General features: G+C 46.4%; 1 protein-coding gene across 1 annotated transcript in view; it reads right to left on the bottom strand.

Annotated features, from left to right (window-relative positions):
- PLXNC1 (plexin C1) overlaps positions 1 to 25,980 on the bottom strand; it is a 137,710-nt gene that overhangs the window by 92,256 nt on the left and 19,474 nt on the right. The window contains exons 2-4 of the mRNA XM_077844421.1: positions 24,851 to 24,991; positions 14,399 to 14,533; positions 10,936 to 11,036 (exon numbers count right to left, since the gene is read on the bottom strand). Of these exons, the coding sequence (XP_077700547.1) occupies positions 10,936 to 11,036; positions 14,399 to 14,533; positions 24,851 to 24,991 (377 nt within the window). The remainder of the gene's footprint in view (positions 1 to 10,935; positions 11,037 to 14,398; positions 14,534 to 24,850; positions 24,992 to 25,980) is intronic.

The following is a 25,980-nucleotide window of genomic DNA, read 5'->3' as shown; positions in this document are numbered from 1 at the left end:
GTCACTGTACAGGCTGCCAGCACCAGGACACATCCCGGATTGGAAGGAAAGGAGGCCTCAATACAGAATTGGAATCATCTTCTGTGTCAAACTGTCTTCCTGGCCACTCAGCTCGGTGTGGGCATCACCTGGGGGGTGCGATTGGGGGGGTGGAGGGGAAGCATCTCTAAAGCCAAACGTGCTCAGGTCTTGACTGAGACATACCCTCACTGTGAGGCCTTCGGAGACTGTCCGGCTCAAACTGCAACCCCTTGGGCCTCCAGCCAGCACTCCCTAACCCCCGTCCTCAGCTGTATTTTTCTTCAGAATGTTGATCGCCATCTGACATGTTATTTCCTTTTTTATGTTTACACTGTCCCTCTTGCCTCACGGAGTGAGTCAAACGATGTTCGCTCAACATTCATGTCCACCCAGAACCTCAGAAGGTGGTGACCTTATCTGGAAATGGGGTCTGTGCAGATGTAATGAAAGGATCTCAAGAGAAGATCCTCCTGGATTTAAGGTATCCAATGCCTGCAGCCTCGAAAAGAGAAAGGAGAGGGAGATTTGAATGCACCAAGAGGAAAGGCCCACGTAGTGAGAGGGGCAGGGCTTGCAGCTCTGCTGCCAGAAGCCATGAGTCACCAGGAGCCCCCAAAAGCTGGAATAGGGGAGGGAGCACTCTCCCCGAGGGCCTTCAGAGGGAACAAGGCTCTGCCGACACCTTGATTTTGGATTTCTAGCCTCCAGAACTGTGAGGGAACAAATCTGTGTTAGTGTAAGCCACTGACTTAGTGTTCATCTGCTAGGGCAGCATCAGGAATCTAACACCGCATCGGAAGGACCTCCACGGGGGCAAGGATTTCAGGCTGTGCTGCTCACCGCTGCATAATCCCAGGGCTTAGGGCAGTGCCCGCCACACACTAGGTTCTCAAGAGATACCAATTAAATGAAGGCATGGATGCTTCAACTTCCAAGGTGGAAGGCTTTCTACAAGTCGGGTTGACTCCGAATCCCATCAGTCCTCCATGCAGGGTCCATTTAGACCAGGCTCTTCCCTCTAGGGAACAATGTCTCTTCCTTGTTTCTCTTCCCTTTCCCTACAGTGGGAGGTGAACGCACTGGTTTGGGAGTTCGAGCTAGGTTCCACCTCTTGTACAACCTGCTGTCGGCGGAATCACGGGCCCCACAGATACCCAGGTCTCAGTCCCTGGGACCTGCACATGTATCTCCTGGAACAGCTAAAAGGACTTTGCAGAGGTGTGATTCAGGCTCTCAGGATGGAGAGATCGTCCTGGATTATCTGGATGGACCCAAAATAATCACAGGGGGATCAAGAGGAGGTGGGAGGGTCAAGTCAGAGAAGGGGATGTGACGATGCAAACAAAATTCAGAGCCAGAGAGATGTGAAGACACTACGTTGCTGACTTTGAAGAGGCAACAAGTGGCCATGAGCCAGGGCGGGTAGGCTGCCTCCAGAAGCCAGAAAAGACCAGGAAATGGGTTCTCCCTCCAAAAGAAACACCGTCCCTTAGACATCTCGAAGGTAACCTAGCAAAACCCACCACAGACTGCTGATCTCCAGAACTGTAAGATAATAAGCGTATGCTGTTTTAATCACTACGGTTGTGGTAATTTGTGGAAAACAAATATATACCCTAAGGCTGTTTTCTCATCCCCAAAGTGGGTGCTGTCCTAGTACTTCCTTCCCAGGGTAGCAGGAGGACTACAGGAAAAGGGCCTGGAATGCAGGACACAGCGTCCTGTGTGGGCACATCCCCCTCCACCCATGCAGACTGTCTTCTGACTGGCCTGGGGCCCGGGCAGGCTTCCTGTAAGAGGCACCTGCAACTGTGTCCTGAAGGGTCACTGGGCACAGCCCAGCAGGCTCCTACTAGAAAGCCCTCAGGGGGGATTCTCTGCTGATACTGCCCACCTCTCAGGAGGGCAGACCAGGCCGCAGGAAGGCCGACCTCATGGATCACCATATACCAAGGGTTGCGTTGGCCAAGTTTTGGGGTGATAACAGTCTATGGCCCTTTGAGTTAAAAAATGGCCAGAGAAACTTGAGGAGAGAATGTCTCTTAGAGGAGAGAGGGGAGGAGACCCCAACCCAGGACAGCAGCGTAAGGAACTGGATGTGGCCACAAGCAAATCATTTAACTCTTTGTTACTCTGGGGCGCTGGAGACAAATATGCTTTAGCAGTCAGATTTCAGTTTTTCTCTCCTGCATTCAAAACCCCTTTCCGTGACCCCCAGCCTTTCAGAAAGGCTGACAGAGGGACTGGTCAGAGCCCCGTTGTCAGGCCAAGTTGAGGACTGATCTACCAACAGCTGCTAGCAGGGCTTTTTGAAGCTTTTCCATGTGTCTACATGGAAGAAATATGTAGAAGTATATGGGCCAAGTGTTAGGTTTATACAAATAATCAAGGGGAACTACAGATACCTTTAGCTAACGCACCTGCTAATTAGTAAGCCTGATCCTGCATACCTCCTGTGTGAGGAGGGCCACGGCAGAGTGGGACAACAAAGACCAGCTCGGCCTTTCCCACATGGCCCATTTTCTGAAGAGGACCCAGCCCTGGTTCCATTGCATGACTGGGACCAGAGCAAGGGGAGCCTCGTGGTGGTGCCGGGAGAGACGGGGAGGCACATGAAATCTGGAGAAAGAGCAGCCAAGTAGATGACTCAGGCAAAGATGTGAAAGCAGCTCATCCATTATGAGGCACACCAAGAGACAGGGTACCCTGGAAGGGGTACAGCTGGGAAATCTGATACAGTTGGTGCTGGGGTTAATGCAGGTCATGCTGGACACTCCCATCAGGATGATCATTTTAAAACACAAATACGGTCATGTCCTCTGCTGAAAATCCTTTAATGGGTTTCCAGGACCCACTAATAAAGTCCAAACTCAGTGCCCTTCACGTCTTGGTCCCACCGAACCCCCATTCCCTTCCTTCCTTCCTTCTAGAGCCAGTAGCTCTAGGACTAACGGCCAACCTGCCACTCCTTCAAAAGACAGCTCCCTATGCTGGATCCTCTGAAATGCTTTCCATTCCCAGTTCCCTTGGTCAAAGTCTACTCAGGCTTCAAGGCCTAATTTTTTTTTAATCTTTTTTTTTTTTTTTTAAATTCACATTCTAGCAAATTGACATACAGTTCAATATTGGTTCAAGAGTCAAGTTCAAAAAAAAAAAAAAAAAGTCGAGTTCAGTGGCTCATCATTTACAACATAATACCCAGTGCCCATTACAACAAGTGCCCTCCTTAACATCCATCACCCATCTGGCCCACCTTCCCACCTCACTCCAGCAACCCTATTCATTATCGTTAGCAGTCTCTCATGATTTGTTTCCCTTTCTCTTTCCTCCCCTCCCAAATGTTCATCCATTTTGTTTCTTAAATTTCACATATAAGTGAAATCCCATGATACTCGTCTTTCTCTGATTGACTTATTTCACTTAGCAAAATACACTCTAGCTTGGTCCATATTGTTGCAAATGGCAAGATTTCATTCTTTTTGATGGCTGAGTAATATTCCATTACACACACACACACACACACACACACACAAATACATATACACACACGCATCCCCACACACAATTTCTTTATCCATTCACTAGTCAAGGGACTTTTGGCCTCTCTCCATAGTTTGGCAATTGTCGATAATGCTGCTATAAACACCATGTACTCCTTTGAATATGTATTTCTGTATCCTTTGGATAAATACCTACTAGTACCATTGCTGGATCATAGGGTAGCTCTAGTTTTAGATTTTGGGGGAACTTCCATGCTGTTTTCCAGAGTGGCTGCACCAGTTTGCATTCCACCAACAGTGCACCAGGGTTCCCCTTTCTCTGCATCCTCACCAACACCTGTTGTCTCCTGTGTTGTTAATTTTAGTCAAGGCCTAGTTTTAATGCCACCTCCTCTCTGAAGCCTTCCCTAACCTTGGTTACAACTAATGGCTCCCTCCTCTGGGCTTCCACCATCACAATAGCTAACATTACTTGAGTGCTCGCTAGGACTCAGGTACCATGCCCAGGGCTTTACGCACATTATCTGATTTAATCTTCTCAGCCACCCTAGAAGGTTTTATCAGCTCTACTTTATGGAAGAGGGGATTTGGCACAGTGAAGGTAAGGAACCTGCTGCTCCTCAAGAAGCCTGGATTCAATCCTGAGCAAGCCAACTCTAGGACCTGCACTCTTCGTCCTCTGCTGTCACCGCCTGCATTGCTGTGCATCCCTAACAGGCCACCCTCCTACATTCCTGTTCAGTGATGACACCCCTGTCCATCTGGTCACCCAAGCCAGATGCCTGCCTCCCTCCCCTACCATCTCAACACCAAGGTCACTGTGTTGCTGAGAAAAGGGCAGTGACTCACCCCGCTGCACCCTCTGAGACTCAGCTCTGGCATCACTCCAAAGTCCTGCTCCCTCTGACTTAAGTACCCATCCTTGGGCTCCAATCTAAGGCCTTGTCCAATCCATCATGTGTTTGGGTATCACTTCTTTATTGTCTTTATGAGGACTTAGATCAGGGGGGAAGAATACATCTTCCAGGTACAGTGGCTACCTGGATATTTTATTTTTTATTTTATGGCCCTATTCTGAGTGTGTCAAACTCAAGGGGAAATCTAATTAATCACAAAGTCCTGTCAATTCCATCTCCCAAAACAGCTCTTGAGTCCATCCACTTCTTCCCATTGCTACTATCATCCCTGTAACCTGTTCCCCATCTCCTGCTGGTTTACAACCACCTTCTAAGTGGCCCACAGCATCCAGCAGCTCCCCTCTAGTCTATCTTCACCAGGATGCTTATTCTAAAACACACACCTGATCTGGTCACTCTTCTGCTTGAAACTCTGCAGTAGCTCCCCAAAGTCCTTCCAACAAAATTGAAATTCTTTCACATGGCTTATAAGACCCGTCCTCCACTGCTCCTCCTACCACACCACTTTCTCAACAGTGCTCGCCATCCACCCCCCAGCCCAAGGCTGTATGCTCCGTTCATACTGAGCATCAGGCCAGGTGCTCCCACAGCTCCTGGCTCCACAGCTCCTGGCTTTGACACACCTGTCCCCCGAGCCAGTCGCCCGCCTCAGCTTTATCTGGCTGGTATCTGCTCATACCTCAGGTTTGGTGTGGACATTCCTCCCTGCCAACCTTCCTTTACTTTGAAGTTGGGTTAGATGTTTTTCATGTGTCTCCACTGCTTCTCTGCGAACCCCTACTATATACTCTACTCACTTATCAGTAGACTGGTAGCTCTTTTACTTGTTAAGGTAGACTGGATTGCTATGCCCAATTCTTCAATCTGTCCCGTGGTGCAATGACAAATCCATACCCTCTGTCCTGTTTCCATCGTCTCCCACTAGGGTAGACAGTATTTTCCTACCCCACTGATGTTGGGCTTGGCCATGTGGTGTGCTTGCCAGCAGAGAACCAGCAACCATGATGTGAACAGAGGCTTTGAATATGCTGCAGAGTTTAGTACGGCCCCTGGTGTCTCCACCGTCTGCCCTGACAACGGTACGCGCAGGATGAGAGATGTGTGAAGACGACCTGAATCGATCTCTCGATCTGTACCTGAGGCAAAGGGCATCCTACCCTCAACCCCACCCCCTCCCACTGGAGCTCACCCATGAACAAGAAAACAATGTTTTTTTCTTTTAAGCCACTAAGAATTTGTCAATGCAGTATCACCAGAGCAGAAACCTCACTGATTTACACCTGTCCACATTCCTCACTGGATTGCAGACTCTCCGTAGACAAGAAAGAACTATAACCCGAGCACCCAGCACAGGCCTTATCACAACGTGGCTGCTCAATAAATATTTGTCAATCGGATATATGGCTGAATGAATGCATGTTCATGTTGTTGACATGTCTGTCTCCCTAGCTGGCCTGGGAATTCCTCAAGGCCAAGAATGGCATCTGATTTCTCTCAATAACACCTCGCCATCTCATTTCCCACATTGGGTTCTTGGTAAATATTCAATAAATATTTGTTGAAACGAAATCAATTGAATTTTGTGGGCTGGTGTGGGACGGAGTCCTTAATTTATGACATTGTTTCCATGGGAGAATGCATTCTGAGTGCCAAACAAACTTGCAAATGAACTTTTGGAACCTCACCCGTTCATTGGTTCAGGATTGCCAGTTTTGTGGAAATCCATAACTGAACACATGTGCTGTGCTTTGCAATATGGGAGAAACTGAGAAACTGCTTCCAAACCCAAGATACTCAGCCTGCAAAAATTCACTTTCCACCCACACAGACAAATTCAGCACAGGTTGGATTTGAGGTTCCAACAATAAAATACTAGACTTTTCAGAGCTCATTGTTTATCTAATTGCTTTTTATCTGCTTATACTAGATGCCTATTCTTAACACCCGATCAAAAGGAAGTTAAGATAGTTTTCTTGCCCACCCCCCGCTCTCAACAAATCCATTTTCTAGACACATATGCAAGAAAGCTCAACCTTCTCAAAAGAGAAAATAAATTATTTTTCTAAATAAATCTGTGACATTTAAAATAAACACAGTGGGATGCTCTACAGTTATAAGAAAACATCCCCTTTAGAATTCCTAATTTTGAATGGTACTGGGAACTCAATATGAGTCACAGATCTGACGCTTAGTTTTATTTTGTCTTAGGCCAGAATGAAGCCAGCTTGAAACTAAGTGATCTGATGTGGCTGGGAAGGCCCATCAGTCTAGAATGTTCTGTATTACTGGATGCACAAGTCTCAACCCATCACTGGTAGAGTTTCTCAATCACTCGATCTACTTCATTCACTTAACATATATTTTCTGAGCACCTATTATGTGTCAGGCACTGTTCTAGACTATGGGGGTATAGTAGTGAACAAGACAGACAAGGTCCCAATATTCACAGAACCTACATTTTAACAAAAGAGGCAGAGAAATAAGATCAGTTCAGACAGCAGTGGGGCCATGGTGAGAATAAAACAGCAAGGTGATTATAAGTGAGGCGAGGCCACTTCAGCTTCAGTAATTAGGAAAAGAGCCAGTGATGGAAAGATCTGGAGAAGAGTATTCTAGACTAAGGAAACAACAAGTGCAAAGTGCCCAAGGCGGGAACAAGTCTGGCATATTCCTAAGTCAGAAAGAAAGCCCAGTGTGGTGAAGTGGAGTGAACAGAGGAGAGAGAGGCATGAGAGGCACAGAAGGGTTAGGTGATGGACACAGGTCCTGCAGTCAGAGAGACCAGATTCTAAGAGAGAAAGCCAATGCAGGTTTTAAACTGGGGAATGACATGACCTGGTTTAGATTTTTAAAAGCATCCTTCCTGTTGGAAAGTACTGAGACAGGGGGAGGGAGGGAGGAAGCATGAGTAGTAGTTGTGTAGAAGGCTGGAACTCCTAGCCAGTCACCAAGAAATGCCCTGGTGTCTTCAGCCTCTTCTCTGATCATTCCTCTTAACTTCGTGTGCTCACGGAACCAGCCTCTCCCCTGGGGACACAGTTTCTTTGAAGCCAGCTCAGGGGCTGGCTGCTTCCTCTCACTCATTGTGAGTGTCCTGCTTGCATCTTGCTGCCTTTTCTGGATGCTTCTTCTTTCCTCCCCCTTTCCAAGCCTGCTGCCCAATGCGCCCCAGCCTGGAAGCTCAGGCAGTCAGGCCATCTGCCCACACCACCCAGAAACCAGCTTGTTGCAACCATCTACAGACCCCTCCCACCCCCACAAATTCCTTCCTCCTCTGGACTACTTTGCTCCTCACTCCAACACCGTTTCCACAGTTGGTCTTGGTGACTGCAATTTCCAAACAGACGACTGATCTGACACTCTGCTACCTCAGTTCCTTGACTCTCTCTACCAACAATCTTGTCTTCCATTCTATTTCAGGTACACGATCATACCCTAGACCTTGTCATCACCAATAGCATAACCCCCTCCACGACCTCCCTACAGCCCAGCTACTATCCTGTTCTAGTTCCCCAGCTCCAACGAGTCTTAAATCCAACCACAACCCCCTGTGCACAGATCCTGTCACCTGTTCCTATCCCTCACTCCCCTCCTTAGAGTTCGCTTCCAGCTGAGAGCCCAGGGGCCACTACTTTAAGTACCAATATCCATGTCAATACCATTGTCCAGGGGCACCTGGGTGGCTTAGTCAGTTAAGTGTCTGAATCTTGATTTCGGCTCAGATCACGATCTCAGGGTCCTGGGATTGAGCCCCACGTCTAGTTCCCTACTCAGCAGGGAGTCTGCTTGTCTCCCTCTCCTTCTGCTCATTCTGTTTCTCAGATAAATAAATCTTTAAAAAAAAAATGCCATCATCTATCCCTTGGATACACCTTCAGTTCCCAGGCCCCTCTCGCCTTCTTGACAGATTTCCTGCAAAGCCCTACCTTGCTAAATCTAGCTCTCCCCAAGTCTGTCACTACACCAGCAGCACTGAACACAGCCTTCGAAGAGCAAAACCACACTGACTGCTCTCACTTCAAAAGCAAGACCACTGTCCTCAACTGGGCCCTCCTGCTGTTAAGCGATCATTCTATATTTCCCATCTCTGTTCTCTCTCCAACTCTATTTCCTATCGTCTCTCTCCCTGTCCTCCCTTCAAACCTCTGGCACTTCCTCCCCCACCTCACTCTCACTGGTCCACAGTCACTGAAAATGATGTAAGCAACACCAAATGACACTGCACATGCTTCCACCCCCCCCCTGCCCGGGGACCCATGTTCTGTACCTTCCCTCCCATGACCAAGGATGACCTGCCCCCTCATGCCTGAGGCTTGCCTCCCTACACATATGCTAGATCGTATTTTCTTTCATCTTCTGAGACCCGACACTGCGCAACCACCCCTGCACTTTCTTGCACCATCAGTTTCTCCTTTACTGGAACTTCCCCAATAGCCCCAAAGCACAGTGTTCTTTCATGCATCTTAAAAACAACAAGACCCTGGGGCGCCCGTGTGGCTCAGCGGTTTAGCCTCACCTTCCCCCCAGGGCCTGATCCTGGAGACCTGGGATCGAGTCCCACATCGGGCTCCCTGCATGGAGCCTGCTTCTCCCTCTGCCTATGTCTCTGCCTCTCATGAATAAATAAATAAATAAAGTTTAAAAAAAAAAAACAAACAAGACCCTCTGGATTTTACTTTCTCCTCCAGCATCTGCTCCATTTTTCTGTTTCCCTCAGCAAAGCTCCTCTAAAGAGTTTGTCTCTGCTCTGTCCTCTCATTAGTTTCTCTTGCAGCTTTAGCACCACTTGCCACAAACAGCCCCTGTCATGGTCAATCATTACCTGCTAAGCCCAGTGGCTCAGTTCTCTTGCCCAACCTCTCAGCACCATCTGGCTCGGTGGACTGCTCCCTTTCTTCCCTTGGAGTCCTGGAAACCAACTTCTCAGTCTTTCCTCTTCCCTTTCTGGCTGTCCCCTCCCAATTTTTGTTTCCTCATCATCCCCCCTCCATCCCTAACCACGGTACCACCTCGGTGCTCAGCTCCCCAACTACTTGTCCCCTACATAGCCTCTCTCATCTGGTCTTAGGGCTTCTTGACATCCCATCTAAACACGCCTGAGCCCCAAATTCATCTCACCAGCCGGGACACACTGCCTGTGAACTCCAGACCCGTGTTTGCCAACACAGTAGCCACTAGCTCTGCGTGGCTAATTTATCCCCGGCCACTGCCGAATTCACCCCTGCTTGGGGCTCTGCAAATAGGGGAGCTCTGCAAATAGGGGAGCCTACCTAACTGAAAGGGGTGGGAAAGAGGATGCCTAGTGGGTACCCTTCCCGATGAAACGCTGTCGATGATCAGTTAATTTCTTAAACTCTAGACTTGGGCAAGAGACGAGAAGAAAGCGTTCCTACCCAATTACGATTATTCATGAGAATCCTCCTGGCCCTGCTTCCTTTGTCTGCCTGTGATTCCAAGGGAAACAGCCCCGCGAGGAAGCGCAGGGAAAGGCAAGGGCAAGTGTGCGTCTTGCCACATCTCAGCTTTCTGATTCACCCCGTGAACTCCTAGTTGATTCCAGCCCCACGTTCTTAGTCTATCTCCTGAACCTCTTGCTTGTACTGGAGTCTCGCCCTCTCCCTTCACTGCCCTGGGCTACCTTGCCCAGGGGCTCCCCAGTTCTCTTCCCCGCCCTCTTTTCTTTCCCCCAACTGCCCCTCGTTCAGCCTTCAGCTTCTCTGCACCTGCTCTGCTCCTCCTCATCCCTTTTCACCTTTAAAAACTGAAAGCACCAAACTGACAGACAGTGTTATGGGTTTGTTTTTGTTTTTTTTTTCCCTCCTCCTGCCTGAGCTGCAGCTCAGGCGCTCTCCTCCTCGTTCTGTAGCGGAGCCGAGTACTGGGTTGCCATGGCAACAGCGGATCCAACCAGGCTGGTCCCAGCAACGCTCAAGGAAGCCTGCTCCGAGCCTGGATGGGTCTGAACATCATCACTCAAGACCAGGCTGGAGGCTGGACACCAGGCCCCGGCCTCGCCGCGCATCAGGAGACAGCAGCGTCCAGAATAAGGCCCCCACTGAGCCCACCGGGTGCATGACATTACGAGGACTCAGCCGAAAATTTTCAAACATCCCTATTCTTTTATTTCCTCTGAGGGGGAAAATCTTTTACCTCTCTCTCTCTCTGTGTTTCTTTCTCTGGAGTCTTGGAGAACTCAGTAGAAAGTAAAAGCAGAGCTCCGGCCTCTCCTTTAAGTGGCCCACCCACCTGGCTCCCACCCCTGGGGGGCTGGACCACCCTGCATGATCGGGGCCCAAGGAGTTCCCCCCATTTGCACAACTGGGAACATCCTGAGAATTAATTAGCATCACCCCGTGATATTTCAGGCAAAGAGCTCATCAGTGCCCCCAGGTCATCGAAACGGATTGTCAAAGTAGGGCAACAAGTGTTCGGCCGCTTGACACTTTTTTTTCTTCTCTCTCCAAAATGTGAGTTGGTGAGAAAGAATCAGGAAATACCTTTGTAGCGAATGGCACCAACCACAGTGAGGGTCTGCTACCTTCAAACACTCCATACAGGATTGATGTTTACTGCAGTTTGCAACACGAATTCTCCTCACCTAAAAATAAAGACGGCAGTGGTTCAGATGGAATTATAAGCAACACCAGAAAAACTACAACACCTTATCTGATAAAGGGCCACAGGGAGCATATTTATCAACTTGGACTGGGACGGGCTCTGTAATGACACTGGGCGGCAGTTCTCAGAGTTCTGGGGGTGAAGTCGCTTCTCAGCATCCCCTGGGGAAGCCTCTGAGAGTACAGATTCCCAGGTACCCTGCGGCCCCCCACAGCGGAGGCTCCTGCCTGGTAGGGCTGGGATCCAGCCCAGAAATGAGGAGAATCCCACAGCCCTGCCAGGGTAACTCCATCACTTCAGCTCCTGGCTTGCTTGCTCACATTCCCTCCACTGGAGTTGAGAGTAGAAGAAATGGGGAGTATTCAAATCATTGCCTGCCCCTAGAGCTGCCTCTTCCAGTTGCCAGGAAATAGCAACCCACAGAGCAGGTGCCTGTGCTGGGGAGACCCAGGTATCTGAGACAGCCAGTCGGGGCCTGGAAGCAGGGTGGCAGGAGGCAGAGAGGACCTCAGTGTCACACGGCGCATTTTCTGCAGGCAAAAATCCCACAGCAGGTAGTAAGGAAACTTGCGGAACTCATTAAGCCAGGAAGTTGTACACGCTAGAAGGTATAAGTAACTTCTTTAAAAGGTTAGAGACACAGAGATTTCTAGAAAGGGTTGCTGAGAAAAATAGGCTATGCTGAGGAGCACTCTTCAATTCTAAGTTGACTTCATGGAAAATAAACCCACCCATTCCTCACAGTCCTCAATGTTGCTGAACGATGTGGGGCACACCACCAGCCTGAGCCAGAATTCACCAGAATGTGGATATTTCCTCATAGCTCACACAACATCCTTTTAATTCTGGGAGGATTTTCATAAATATGTAATCTATCTAACCTTGTTTTCTTATCTGTGAAATGGTGACAGTGCTGTTGACTATTAATACTGTCTGGCACATACTAAGCGCTCAATAAATGTTAGCTATTGCTATTGTGTGAGGAACAGGCTCCACGATCCAACAGACGTGTGAAACCTTACACAGAAAAGGCAAATAGGTTTCCTTAGAACAAGGCTTTTGAGAGCCTTTGAATATGCTAAGCATCACGATACTCCAGGAAGTAGTCAATAGCATCTCCTCCTAGGGCCACTTTTGCTCAGAGCACTTAGTGGAATATGAGTCTCTAGAACATTCTATGAGAACCATTATATGGTGTACTTAAACACACAAACAACATAACTCCATGTAAAAGAGAGAACAATATAAGTACTTACGTTGGACCTGCTTCTCTAACTTAATAACACATTATAGTGACTATCCCACAGCAATGCATAAATCTTCATACAGTTATTTTTAACGGCCACATATTCTATAGACATACCAGGGCATATTAGTTTGGCTGTTACTATCTCCCCAAGAGTCTAGGAAAGAACCTTCCTTAGGTTTCGCCTCTCCAGGGATTATACTGGCTCAGCCAGAAGCTTACTAATAGGATCCCCAGCACTAAACCTAAGTGAAGAATGTAGGTATAACCTGCTTTGATGCCCAGTCAAAAATTCTCCCTAGGACTTCAGACTTTGAATGACCAGAGGCTAAGCGCTCTTTACCTCCCAGAAAGTGAGGACCTGTCAGCTATCCGTGGCTCTCACGGTGGTTCTCAGCTTGAGTTCTGAGGAAAGTAGTAATGAGAATTTATGAGCTATTTGCAATGTTTCAAAAAGCTGAGTGGAAAAACATGCTTGGATCAAGCAAGACTTCAAGAGTCTCCACTTTGGGCTGGAATTTTATCAGCTCTGTGTGATAGCACAGTCCGTTCTCTGGCTGGCAGTTTTCAGATGCCCTTGATAAATAAAGCCTGGGAATGGGAATAGCTACTTAATCCATGCAGTTTGTGGAACAGACAAAAATCTTTCAAAGTGGAAAGCCCAGGGAATAAATAGAATGAAAAGTGTTGAGCAGGGAAACAAGTTGCTGGGGAAGATTCTGTATGGCAAAGAAGTGGTTTACCAACATAGATCAGGTCCACTGCCCATCCCACTGTGGTCATCTTGACAAAGCCAGCTGTTCAATGGGCAAAGGGCAATATGGCCTTCCTAGGAATTCTGGAGACTACAAAGTGCCTGCATACCTACCTGGTGACTATAACAGCACGTGTAGCTTGATATTATTGCTATTCCCCTTAGAACGAGAGACAAAAGAATGGAAAGTAGGAGTGGACCAAGGGCAGCTGGTCTTTTCTTTTCTTTATTCATGAGAGACAGAGAGAGGCAGAGACATAGAGAGAGAAGCAGGCTCCCTCTGGGGAGCCCGATGTGGGATCACACCCTGAGCCAAAAGCAGATGCTCAATCACTGAGCCACCCCAAGGACAGCTGTTATTCCATTATATAATTCTGTAAGTCTCAATTATCTCCTTTATACTTTGTATGTTCCAGTGGCCATGAGTCTAAATTACCAAGCCAGAAGTGGCTGCTATTTTCCCAAGTTTGGGATCTGATCTTGTTTTCATGGGCTTTAAGGTCAGGCCAGAATTGAAGTCCCAGCCTTGACAGGGCCTAACCTGTGTGTGTGTGTGTGTGTGTGTGTGTGTGTGTGTGTACGCCCTTGAGTGAGTTATTTAACTCCTCCAAGTCTTTGGCTCTTCATATATAAAACAAGGGCAATTTTATCTCATTAAATTATTAACACACTTCATCACCATGGTTTTTATATGTGTGTGTGCACAGGCACAACTGTATGCATGTAGAGAGACCATATTTAGAATGGTAACTAGTATGTGGTCAATAGGGACTGACTAAAAATTAGTTTTTTTCCCTTCCTTGGTGAAAGCACTTTGTAAAAATGAAGAAAATGTAAAAAGATATTCTTTTTATTTCAGTAAGCAGAAGCAAGAAGAAAAACTAACACAGCCAGATAAATTAAGAGAGAGAGGGTGAGTGCCATATATTTCCTGGTTCATGAATGTGTATGAGATTGTGGCCTGATATTAACCCCAAATTCCAAAGCCAACCCCATTGGGTATATTCATAAATGCATCTAACCGTTCAGTGCCCACACAATAAATGTGTAAATTCGGTTACCTTGCTGATTATGCACCCATTTGCAAGCACACCCTCCTCTGGAAAACTTGGCATTGGAAATATAGCCAATAATAAAATTGTCTAAATAGGTAATATTTCTTGCTTACTTACTGACAGTAAGGTTTTTAATTCCGTGTCTGTGAGCCACTGTGGGTCTTCTCAAAGCCTGCAGCAGTGGGTAAACTCAATAGTTCAAAGTAAAAGCTTCACTACTAGATGATGACATTAATTAAGCACTTTTTATTCGTAAGTCAGAAGCAATAACTAGTATTTTTACCTACCTCTTTCCCAGCTGTTAGATAGATGTAGATATTCTTCTTGGGATGGGGAACCAGTTTGTAAAAAACAGGCGTTTCTTCTTTAATTTCATAGATAACCTCTGGACAATTTGAAGTCAAATTCTCACCAAGAATAACCTATATTTTTTTCAAAAAGAGAAATATGATTTCTATTAAATATGTCGAATAGTGGGGTGGTGAGACAAGCTTAATTCTAAGACCACGTGCCCTTGTACTCATTACATATATTGGCTGAGCGCCATGTTCCTTAAGAGTCTCCTGACTCAGTCTTCCACGAGGCTGGTAAAAACGAGCACAGCCACACACACACCCCCCAAAGTCACCCTTCAGTGCGGGGTAAGTGTCCTCACATGTGTAAACTCGAAGGCCACAATTCCCTACCACATCTAGCTTTACAAGAAGCTACAAGTGACAGCTTCATTAACACTGTGCCAAGTGATCTTAAAACTTAAAGGAAGTCAGCTTGACATAGATTTGCACAGATTACTCTGATTCTCCTACAATACTCTACATACTTAGGCATTTTAAAATAACCAGGACAACTTAACAGGCTCAAAGAGGTAGGTATATGTTTATATATAAAATATAAGTGTGGCTTTGAAATTGGACAAACCTGATTTTCACTCACCTCAGTCAATAAATATCTACTGAATAGTCCTTAGGCATCTAGTATGTTCTAGATGTTTGGAAAATGGCATTGAACAAATGGGGTGGGGGTGGGGGGTAAAATCCTACCCTCATAGAACTTGTGAATGTGTGTATGTGTGTTTGTATAGTGGAGTGGTAGCAGATGATACATAAATTATAAACTCTATGAGAAGGTGATGTAGGTCAAAATAAAGTGGGATAAAGACAGAAGGATGCTCCGTGCTCAGGGCAAGTCGCTTTGAGAGGTGGTATTTAGGTAGATACTTGCAGGAGACGATGACTTGGATCATTTAGATGTCTGGGTGACACAGGCTCTTGGACAAGCAACCCACCGGTACTGAGGTAGCCAGTGTGATTTGAACAAAACAAGTGAGGCAGAGAGGCAACAGGGATATAACATAGGTTCTTGTCTGCCTATTGTAAAGACCTCACTCTTATTCCAAGGTGAGAGACATGGAGTCACTGCAGGGTTTGAGCAGAGTAGTGACCTGGTTAAGGAGCAAGTTGGAAGCACAAGTATGGATACGTGTCAGGAGACCATTACCATAGCCCTAGAGAAACAGGGTGGTAGCTTGAGCTCAGGTGTGCATCCTGGCTCTATCCTTTGAGTAAGCTGTGCTACTTTGAACCAGTAACTTACTTAACCTTCCTGGGCCTCAACTTCCTTATCTATAAAATGGGGCTAATGATGCCTTTCTTATATATAACTGTTAAGGATCAAAGGAGAATTATGAAAAATGCTTAGCTTGTAATAAATATACAGTAGATAATAATGTTATTAGATTATAAGCTCCTTTTGAGTAGAGGCCATGCCTTAATTGTCTTTATACCATCCCCTTGCCCGTTGCAATACTTTCAAATTCAAAGGTCTTCAATATTTCATCAGTTTGAACACATCCATCTAGAATACCCATATCTGTTTCTCTACCACTGAGGACAGCAATTACATTGGGCACATGGTTGTAAAAGCAAAATTGGCACCTGAGAGACTCTTTTCAAAGTCTACATTCATGCATCTACTGAGCAATAGCAAGCTTGTATCACATATCCTGATAGCAATTACATATTTGCTATTTTATAAAAGACCCCTTATTATTTTGGTACATGGGGCCTCTTCCTGCATGTGACCCCACTCCCAGGACCTGGGCCTGAGTCTGGCTTTGCCTTGCAGGGGTGACTTCCCTCCATCATCTGCTCTGGGTCAAGTCCATTTGGGATTTGGTACAACTCGCACCTCACTAGGAGCCCATGAACTGCCACTAAATTCAGTAGCAGCTCTGTAAGAGTCAACCTCAGTAACTAAAATAGGACTTTCAAAGAAGGACTAGAATCAGTTTCTAAGGGTGGTGGAAAAGGTCTGTGTCACAAGTCTTTTAAAAATGACAATAACTGCACCGTTCAGTACGGTAGCCACCAGCCACATATGGCTATTTAAATTTAAATTTAATTAAATTTAAAGTGTAGAACTTCCGTTAGACTAGCCACATCTCAAGTGCTCACTAGCCACATCTGGGTAGTGACTACCATACTGAAAGTACAGATACAGAACCTTTCCTTCATCATGGAAAGTTCTATCGGACAACACTGGCCTACCAAAAACTATGAACAAAGGGAAACATCACGCAGACACCGCCCAAGTGTGGACTCGCCAGGTTCTTGTCTTCCCATCTCTAATTCATAGTCCTTCTTAATCAACTCAGATACAAACAATTGATCAGGGTCTAGAAGTGGTCATAGAGAAGAGAGGAAACAGGAAGCCATTAAAAAAAACTTTTGATAAAAATATTCTCAAGTGCAGCTCAAGAGAAGACAGGCTGCTGTCCGGGAAGAATTCATCACGCCAAAGGCATCATTGGGCTGAACCACCCGTGAAGCGTTCTTGCGGATAAAACCAAACCTGAATCTAATCAAGCCTTTAGTGTGAACTTCCATTTAGCATTAGGAAACAAAAAAGGAAGGAAGCAGCTGAATGATAGATACCACAAGAAAACAGCCAAATTCACACTGTGGGACATTCAACAAGACAACAGACTTCATTTCCCCAGTCAGTCAATGGCTGTGGATAAAGGATGGGAGGTGGCTGCTCCAGACTGAGAGAGACATGAGAGACACACAGAGAGAGGCAGGGACACAGGCAGAGAGAGAAGCAGGCTCCCTCCAGGGAGCCTGATGCCGGGAGCCTTGATCCCAGGACCCCAGGATCACCTGAGCCCAAGGCAGACACTCAACCACTGAGCCACCCAGGCGCCCCTATACATGGAGATTTATTGCATCATGCATTATAAGCAAAAGATTGCAACGACCTAAATGCCCAACCATAGGGAGCTGATTAAATATGGTATAAACAGTATGGTACCATGTAGCCATAAAAATAATTAGGAAGCTCTTTGTGTATACGTTGAAAACATTACATATATAGCTATACATATTACATAAACATATTTATATACACATACAGCATGTGTAATATGTTGTATATTTGATTCAATGGGGAAAGACTACCTTCCCTCTTTTGCTCGCAGACATATTTATGTCTGGGAAGATACCCAAGAAACCCATATCCCTGGTGCCCCACAGGTCAGGAACGTGTGACTTTCACTGTATATCCTCTTGGTTCATTTGAGTTTTGAACAATGTCAGTGTATTATCTGAGAAAAATATGATTTACATTCAAAAAGTGAGAGTGAGCGGGCCAAATTGTTCTTTTTGCTAGACTCTACAGAGAAACAGTCACTATAACCCTGAGGATTGGACAACAGCAACGTCTCATTTCCATCACAGGGGCTCAAACGTGGAGGGATCGGGGTCTCTGTGGTCATGGTCCTCACCTCTCTCAGGTGACTCTAGGACAGAGAGACATGACTTTCTTTCCCCTTTAGATTTCTATTGATGTCACCTCCTCTGCCTCTGATTCCCCCAGCCCATCTCTGAGGCATCAAAACAATACTTGGATCTTCTAACTGCAAAATTTGTGTCAACGTCAACACAGAGAAGCCAGCCAGCAGGACCGGAGCACGGGAAATGTTCCTTCCTCAGCTCAGTTTATTTAGCTGGGCAGCTTTGGAGAAAGAACGCAATGCGTGAAGCGATGCAGGAAGTAACAGTGAGTCACAGAAACCCAAAATGGGTTGAGTTTTGTATAGAAGAAACTCATCCAATTCACACATACTCCTTGGGCATGATGTGGATTTTTAGCTCTTGTTTCCAGAATATCCCTTTAATATCGAACTAATCCGAAGTCAACCTTAGCCTCTGCCATGCATGTTCTCATTTACCCCTTCATCCTTCGATTCTCAGGCATCACCTCCTCTGAGCAGCTTTCCCTGGTTGCCTTTCTACCTCAACCCACTGTCATTGTTACCCATCAGTCTGTTTCCTCCTCTGGACCTTTCCTACTGTCTGAAATGGCTTTACTGCTGATTAATTCAGTTATGTATCTTCTGTCTTTTTCTTCCCATCACGAGAGCAAGGGGGTTGCCTGTTTTATTCATTTTTGTATCCTCAGCACCCAGAATAGTGTCTGACACATAAAAGGTAACCCAATAAATATTTATTAAATGAAAAACAATTCTATTAGCATTCAAGATTTTATAGGGCTCTTCAGATTTTTCCAGCTGAAGCCTGTGTAGAAAACAAATTTTCCCCAGTGGAGAATTTCAGTTTGTGTCAACATATTGTTTCTGTTGACATCTCCTAAAGTCTCATGGTAGGCTATTAACTAGCCTTGGGATTTTTGTTGCATACAAAAACCTCCCAACTCCAGTCCTGAAATGTGCAGTGTGTGAGACTTCCACACCAGACAGTTACATTACAAGTTCAACACCACCCACAGAAAAGATAGTCTGGTGAGGAAGATGGTAGGGGAGGGGAGGAGGAAAATTAAAAGATTATTCTTTTTTTTTTTTTTTTTTTTGCTTTACTATTACCATGACATGGAAAAGCCATGGGTATTCAAGAAAGTTAAGATATATACTCCAAATTTCTTTCCTTACACCTCAACTCTGTGGGGCTAACCAGTTAAAGGGCAACCAAGCCAATCTTCTTCTTTTAATAAATAGTTTCTTTAAAATGTTGTGAAGGGGACATAAACCATGCACACACGAGAAAGGAAGGTAATTAACCAACAGTATTTAAAGTGCTTCAGTTGTTAGTAGTAAAGGTGAAATATCAAGATGAAGGCAAACTCCTCTTTTATTTCTAATTTACTTATTTCAGTGTAAAGTAGTAAGAGAAGAGTACAGCTTGAACCACAAGTTCTGGGCTGTGGATTACAAGGCAATAATAGTTCTAAACTGCGGAGTCCCTGCAAACTCACAAACTAAAAAGAATGAGATGGAGGTGAACTTGAACGAGCCTCACAGGATACCCTATACAGCCAGTCACAAGTTTTGACACTGCCTGCTGTTTTGACTTTTTGGCCTGTTACCTCAGCTCAGCCATCCCCACCACCCCAACCTTCCAGTCCCAGGTCCTGTCCTAGGTTCTGCTCGGCTTCCTTTCCCTTACTTGAACATTCCATGGGAATAAAAATAGAGCTTGTCTTTATAAAATATTTCGTTATTTTTGTTAGGTCTTTTTTTCATTTGAAAACTTCCAAACCAGAATCAAGGCACACTTCAGGTGTCACACGCTTTACAAATTTCTGTGAGAATACAGAAGAACTTTCTGGAACTGGTCTGAATTTTGCTCCACGGTCTGGATAAATGAAATCCACCTGGAGGATTAGAGTTTTGAGGGCCACCTGGCTAGCCAGTCGCGACTCTAAGCAGTGAGAGCAGTGCTTCTCTGCTGGACACAGGGAGGGGACATGCAGGATGGGGCTTCTGTACCCTGAAACCTACTTCAGTCCTAGGGATGTTGGAGGAACCCAACACTGCGAGAGCCATTCCAAAAATCAACTTGAACACAGATCTCCTACCTTTGCTCTCAAAGAGCCCATGGGGGAAAAGCTGAAGTCCCACAGGAGGTTCAGAGGCTCCCATGAGCTACTTGCAGCCCTGGGAGGAGGAGGCTCTGCTGCCTTCCTCTAATACAGAAGTATGCACTGTGCTGGGCTGCCAGATGCTGTCCCCAAATAGGAACAAACTAAAACCACAGAAGCCAGAGCCCCTTCTCACAAAACCTCAAATACTTGCATCTTGGTATTAACCCAGACACTCCAATATTTGAAAGAAAATGTAAAAACACAGAACAAAAACAGTCCCACACATCCTACCAAGCTCTGCACACTGCATGTTAATTGTCAGTGCAGTTTGGTTGGGGGACAGGTTGCTTTAGTCCCAATCACCTTGAGCAAGTTACCTCATCTCTGCGAGCCTCGGGTTTTTTTCATTTTTCAAGTAGGGATGGTAACACTATTTGCCTCACGAGGATGAAGCGAGCTGACCCATGCAGACACTGGTTCTAATGCCTGGCACAGAAGTCAGAGCTCAGAAATGTTAGCTATTACTATGCCTCGGCTGCTGCCTCTTCTTTTATGCTTACAGGAAAGGTTAATGGGCATGCATAAAGTCACAAATTTCAAATTTCATGCATATTCCATTATTACTTATTTTAACACCTGGAAAAGCTCAAAATATTCAATCGTGCCCTTGAAATGAGGACAATTTTCTATATGCGACAGTCAGCTCAAAGGAATCCAAAGCCCACCATAGGCTGTGCCACCGTCTGGACAAACATTCGGCGTGTGTCTATAAGACCGGGTGCGCACTCTGCAGCGTGCAGGCTTGCAACACGTGACATGTGCGTCCCCAAAAGCTGACTTCAGCGTGGCCATCCTCGCTCAGCTGATCTCACAGGAGACGCTGACAACTGAGAAAGTACAGCATGCAATCTTGTTCAGAAGGGAAGTAAAATGAGGAAATAGCAGGCCGGGGAGGGGGTTGGTGGGAGAGTGACGACACAAAACCCATCTCACAGCCATTAGGATCACACTTCACAAAGTTAAAGAGGAAGGATACACTGTTAAAAGGACCCTTTCAAGTTCTGAATTCCTTCCATTTTTCTAAAATCTTACAAAGGGACCTAGGAATAAAGGCAGGAGAAAGAGGGCAGCGAAGGCATTCGCACATTGCCAAGTCTTTTCGGTTTTCCACTTCTCCCGGCAAAATTTTACCTTTGGGGGTGGTGCAAGATCACCTGGAAGCAGCATGGGTCCTTAAGGACACTTGGAAAATGAATCAGTAGCTCGGCCTGAGCCCAATGTCATGTTTCCACATTATAGAACATGATACAGCTATTTAAAAATACTGTTTACAAAGGGTCTGCCGTAACATTTTAATTCTGGCATTTTTCCTTCATTAACTGAAGGGGAAAAAAATGGATGTAAAATTGGATAGAGTCTGACCTCAACTATGCGCAAAAAAAAAAAATCTAAAATGCTGCCAACAGTTGCCTCTACATAATAGAACAAGAGGTGGGTTGGGGTTTTTTTTTGGGGGGGGGGTGTTCTGTTTTCCCCTCAACCCCTGCTACTTTGTAACCTTCTCTAGGAACATATATTACTTTCACAATAAGAAAAAATTATTTAAATGACCTGAGGTTTAAAGTTGCACCAAATTATGTTAAAATTCCGTGAGGTTTTCAGAGGCTTAGATTAGAGTTTGTGTGTGTGTCTATGTGTGTATGTCGTGATTAAAAAAAAGAAAAAGAAAAAGAAAAAAAAGCAATTGGCCCCCAACTGCTGTTTCCTGCCCCTCATCCAACCAGACATATACTACAGTGCCTGGCATCTCAAAAGGCTGCCAACTCTTGATCATTGTGAATCTGATGAGTCAGGCTGTGGGGGATCCAAGCCCCTTTCTTCTCCTCCTCCCACCGGCTGCCTCGGGTTGGGTTTTGTTTTTCGTTGCTCATTAGTACCTCCACTCTGTGGCTTAAGAAGCCAAGCTTGTGTCTATCAATGTTCGTCTCTTCTAACGGTTCTGGTGACAAGTCTGGCAAGGGAGAAGCTTGAAGTTTTTGAATAAAGGGCTTCAGGAATGATCTGTGCCTTCCAATCATCGACACAATCCTGGTCTTGGGACTCTGGGTAATTTTATGGGCGGCATCCAAGAATCTGTACATGGGATACACAGGGGATGTCTTGGGAATTCCTGGGCTGTCCGAGGGAGCCTGGCAGGCCAAGTCAGTTCAACTTGACCCTCACAACTTCCTCCTGAGGGAAGGGACCTTCTTGAGGGAAGCCGGGAGCCAGGATTAACTCCCAAGACGTTATCGTGCCATTAGCTGTTCCTTCAATCAGATAGATGGTCTGCCTCCGTCTAGGGCTGGGGTTCTTCCAGGAGCTTCTAAAAACCCTGACCAACACCCCGGGAGCACTGGTTCCCCCATCACTGGCCTCCACGGATCCCTATCAACGTGCCTCCCATCCTTCACTCCCACCCCCTCCAGGGAACGCTCAGGGAACGGCTGCCCGGGCCTGGCACACAGATTACAAACTCAGGGTGGCACAAGGGACATTAGCGCAGGCTCTGGAGTCACTCCAGATTCAAATCTCTGTTCTGCCGTCTGTCCCTTGGGCAAACCGTCCACTTTCTCTGGGCCTCACGTCCCTCATGGGGAAGAGGGGTGTCGTATGTAACTACCTCACAGGAGGGGGCTGAGTCAGAACACGCAGAGGGCCTGGCACAAGGGCAAACACTGTACAAACATCAGCAGTCACAAAATAAACCAGAACACCCAACCAGCCCATGTTATCTGAATCCTAAAAACAAGGCCTCAGGTATGGCTTTTGAAGGTGTGCACCACACAGGCGCCGGGGAAAGCCGCACGCCAGTCAGCTACCTCTTCCTCGGCAGTGTCGAGCTGCCGCCAGGCCCAGCCCCAGCCCCAGCCCCCCGGTGTCACAGCATCACTGAAAACTGGCCAGGGGCACACAAACTCCTGGGCTGAGCACACAGGACAGGCCATCCCCTGGGGAGCTATTTACGGCCCTGTGTTCCTTCACCTCTGATTTATCCTGAAACAGTTTGGTTGGCTAAGCTTTGGGGAAACACTGTTCTCGTCCTAAAACTCATCAAAAATATCCTCAATCTGAAGAGATAATTGGTGAGGAGGCCCCGGTAAGGATGGATGGCAACCTTTTCCTCAGCCAGGTTCATGGGTCCAATTTGCCTGACCAGGTTGGTGAGAGCCACACGTGTCACTGCCCCGGCACCAAGCAACTTGTGTCGAATGACTGATGGGTGTTTACCTTTCCCCAGGAAAGAAATCTAACACAACAGGAAAGATGATCAATGTATATTTTAAAAGAATGTGTATACAAACAAACTCTTTCCCATATGTTACTGGGTTTCCTCCAAAGAAAACAGATTAAATCAAATGCCTACCAGGCACCGAGCATTGTATTAGGCTGTGGGGATCCAGGACCCCCTTCTTGAGAAGCTTAAAAAAATCAAGTTGGGGAGGCAAGACAAACATGAGTGAAGAGGTTGGGCATCAAAACGAGACATCTGTAATGAGCCAAAAGAATGAGGCAGATAATGAGTATTTCAGATGAGGGGAAAACATGATCGGCCTGGCTTCAAACAGGAGATGGAGCATGAGCTGAGCAGAAGCATAGACATGTAGGATTCAGTAAAGAAAGTAAAAAAAAAAAAAAAAAAAAAAAAGGCAAGCAAAGCAAGCAATCCCAGATGAGGGCACAGTGGGAATAAAGGTTGGGGCTGGTGGGGGCGGGGGGGACCAGAGGACACAATGCACATGGGGGAACAGATAGGTTTGGCTAGAGCAGGGGATGAGTGCACAGAAGACAGAATTAGAGGCCATCAGGAAAGGAAGGGGTTTTCTAGGTTGTCCAGCCCAATCTCATTTTAGAGATGAGGAACGGGAAGCTCAGAGACGTTAGGGGATTCACCTACAGCCGCACAGCTAGTTGTCGATGGGAGATCAATTGAGAAATCAAATCTACTTGTACTCGATTTGGAATCTGAGCTGACAGTAAATCAACTGGCTACCAGGAGGCAAAAGGACATCAGCCTAGGGTGACAGAAACCATGCGGTTCCCAGCTATGAATGTTGATGGAGGCCACAGGAAGGTGTTCAATAAACGCTTGCCGATGGAACTGATAAGCTAGCCACTCTACCACTTCAGACAAGTCATTACTGTCTCCTCCTCCCACTGCCCCCCCACCCCCCAGCGAATAAAAATCCCAACTTGACCAGTGGTATACCCATTTATGGGGAGAAAAGGCTCCTCTGAGATACAAGTCAGGGGGGAGTCTCCAAGGATGTCAGGGGAAGTCTCCAAGTATGTCTAACCTCTCTGTGGTATGAGTACCAAGGGCAGAAAACAAAACCCCTCCATGGGTGGCAAGCAGGTTTGGAGGGAAGGAGCACTGTTTTTTTCTACATTTCAAGGTCTTATAATCCTTCATCTGTCTGAAGCTGTAAGAAATCAGGTGTGTCGTGCATTTCCATTACAAAGGAGATATGAACCAAAAGGTTAAATGTCTTAGGAAGGTGGCCTGGGGGAGGCTGAGGGCCAGACGCCCCCCCTTCACCTCCCCCAGGCAGCTTATGAGTAAGGGAGGGAGAATGACTGGGAAGCAGGACAGCCAGAGCTTCCTTACACGGCTTGGGAGGCTATCACATACAGATTTCCAGAAATCTCTTTGTGGTCATTTCTGAGGGTCTCTGGGCAGTTTGCAAAGCAGTTTGCAAAGCAGTTCATATGGTCTCGTGTATAACCCAGGAACAATAAAATAATAAATAAATAAATAAATGTAAAAGCACAAAATGGATCACTATTAAAATTGACATTGCAGAAGGGCACAGAAAACCAACCTTAAGTAACTGGCCATCTCCAGTCCCCAAGAACAAAACGGTCCTGTTCATTACCACGGTGCCATAAACGGATGTCAGGTCGGAATGGATCAAGGTAGATGATGCGATTGGTGGGACTCTCTCAGGTTGCTCCCCGTCTTTCTGAACATGCACACAAACGCACAAATGAAAAAAAGATCATTTTTAACAGCGATAATCACTCAGGCCCACCTAGGAAGGATCCTGCTTGAGCCCCAAATACATTTTCTTAGACAAGATCCCCAGGAGCAACCGCTTATCTGCTCGATCTGCAGGATCCCCACGCTTGCCCAACCCGTGGAAAGCCATTTGTTTACGATGTATTAACATGTATTGATTGCCAGCAGTGAGCCAGCCATCCATTTAACACTCCCCCAGCTGATACATGAAACCGAGTTCCACTTTATCGCCAAGAAAGAGCCCACTGCTGAATTGGGAGAGAGACAGTCTTGTGCTTGGCGGTTTGCATGATCCTGCTGCAAATTATTTTAGCTAGAGATTTGCTCCTGGGAGGTTCGACGAGCCACTTCCCAAGATGTGAGGCAGACCGCCCTGTGGGGCGTGATGGCAGAGAGTCGAGACTGTGGATTTACAAGACAGATGCAACGTGAGGCCCAAAGACAGGGTAATTAATTCAGAGGGTAAAAAGGGAAAGAGATGGTCATGGGCGGCGGCGGGTAGGACAAAACCACAGAGCCAAAGGGGGAACTAAGCAAAAGGACTGGATGTGGTGCTGATGCTCTTGAAGAAGCAACAAAAAGCTCAACTTCCAACCTGAAGGCATTTCCATGGTCCGGAGCGTTGAGCTCATAGCATCACACACTTGGTCCTGATCATTAAATAGAGCCCCTCTGTAAACCCAGGGCAGACAGAGTGTCGACCAAGACGTCGTGGTCTCTCTTGGGTAAAGGCATGAAGTGCTTCACGCTGCTTCCTGCCTTCAACGGCAGGAAACTGAGTTTGCTACACAAATCTCTGGAAGATACGGAGCCAGAGCGAGCCGTTACTGTCGGTAGCTACTGAACACAGTGTGATAGCAGACTTTATCTGCCAGAGCTCCGTTCCCAATTGTACTCAGGTTTCCAAACCCACATGTAAGTCTCAGCCCATAG

This window comes from Canis aureus, chromosome 13 (genome assembly GCF_053574225.1).
Source record: "Canis aureus isolate CA01 chromosome 13, VMU_Caureus_v.1.0, whole genome shotgun sequence".
NCBI lineage: Eukaryota > Metazoa > Chordata > Mammalia > Carnivora > Canidae > Canis > Canis aureus.
The sequence above is the reverse complement of the archived record's forward strand: the minus strand, read 5'-3'. Positions and strand labels throughout refer to the sequence as shown.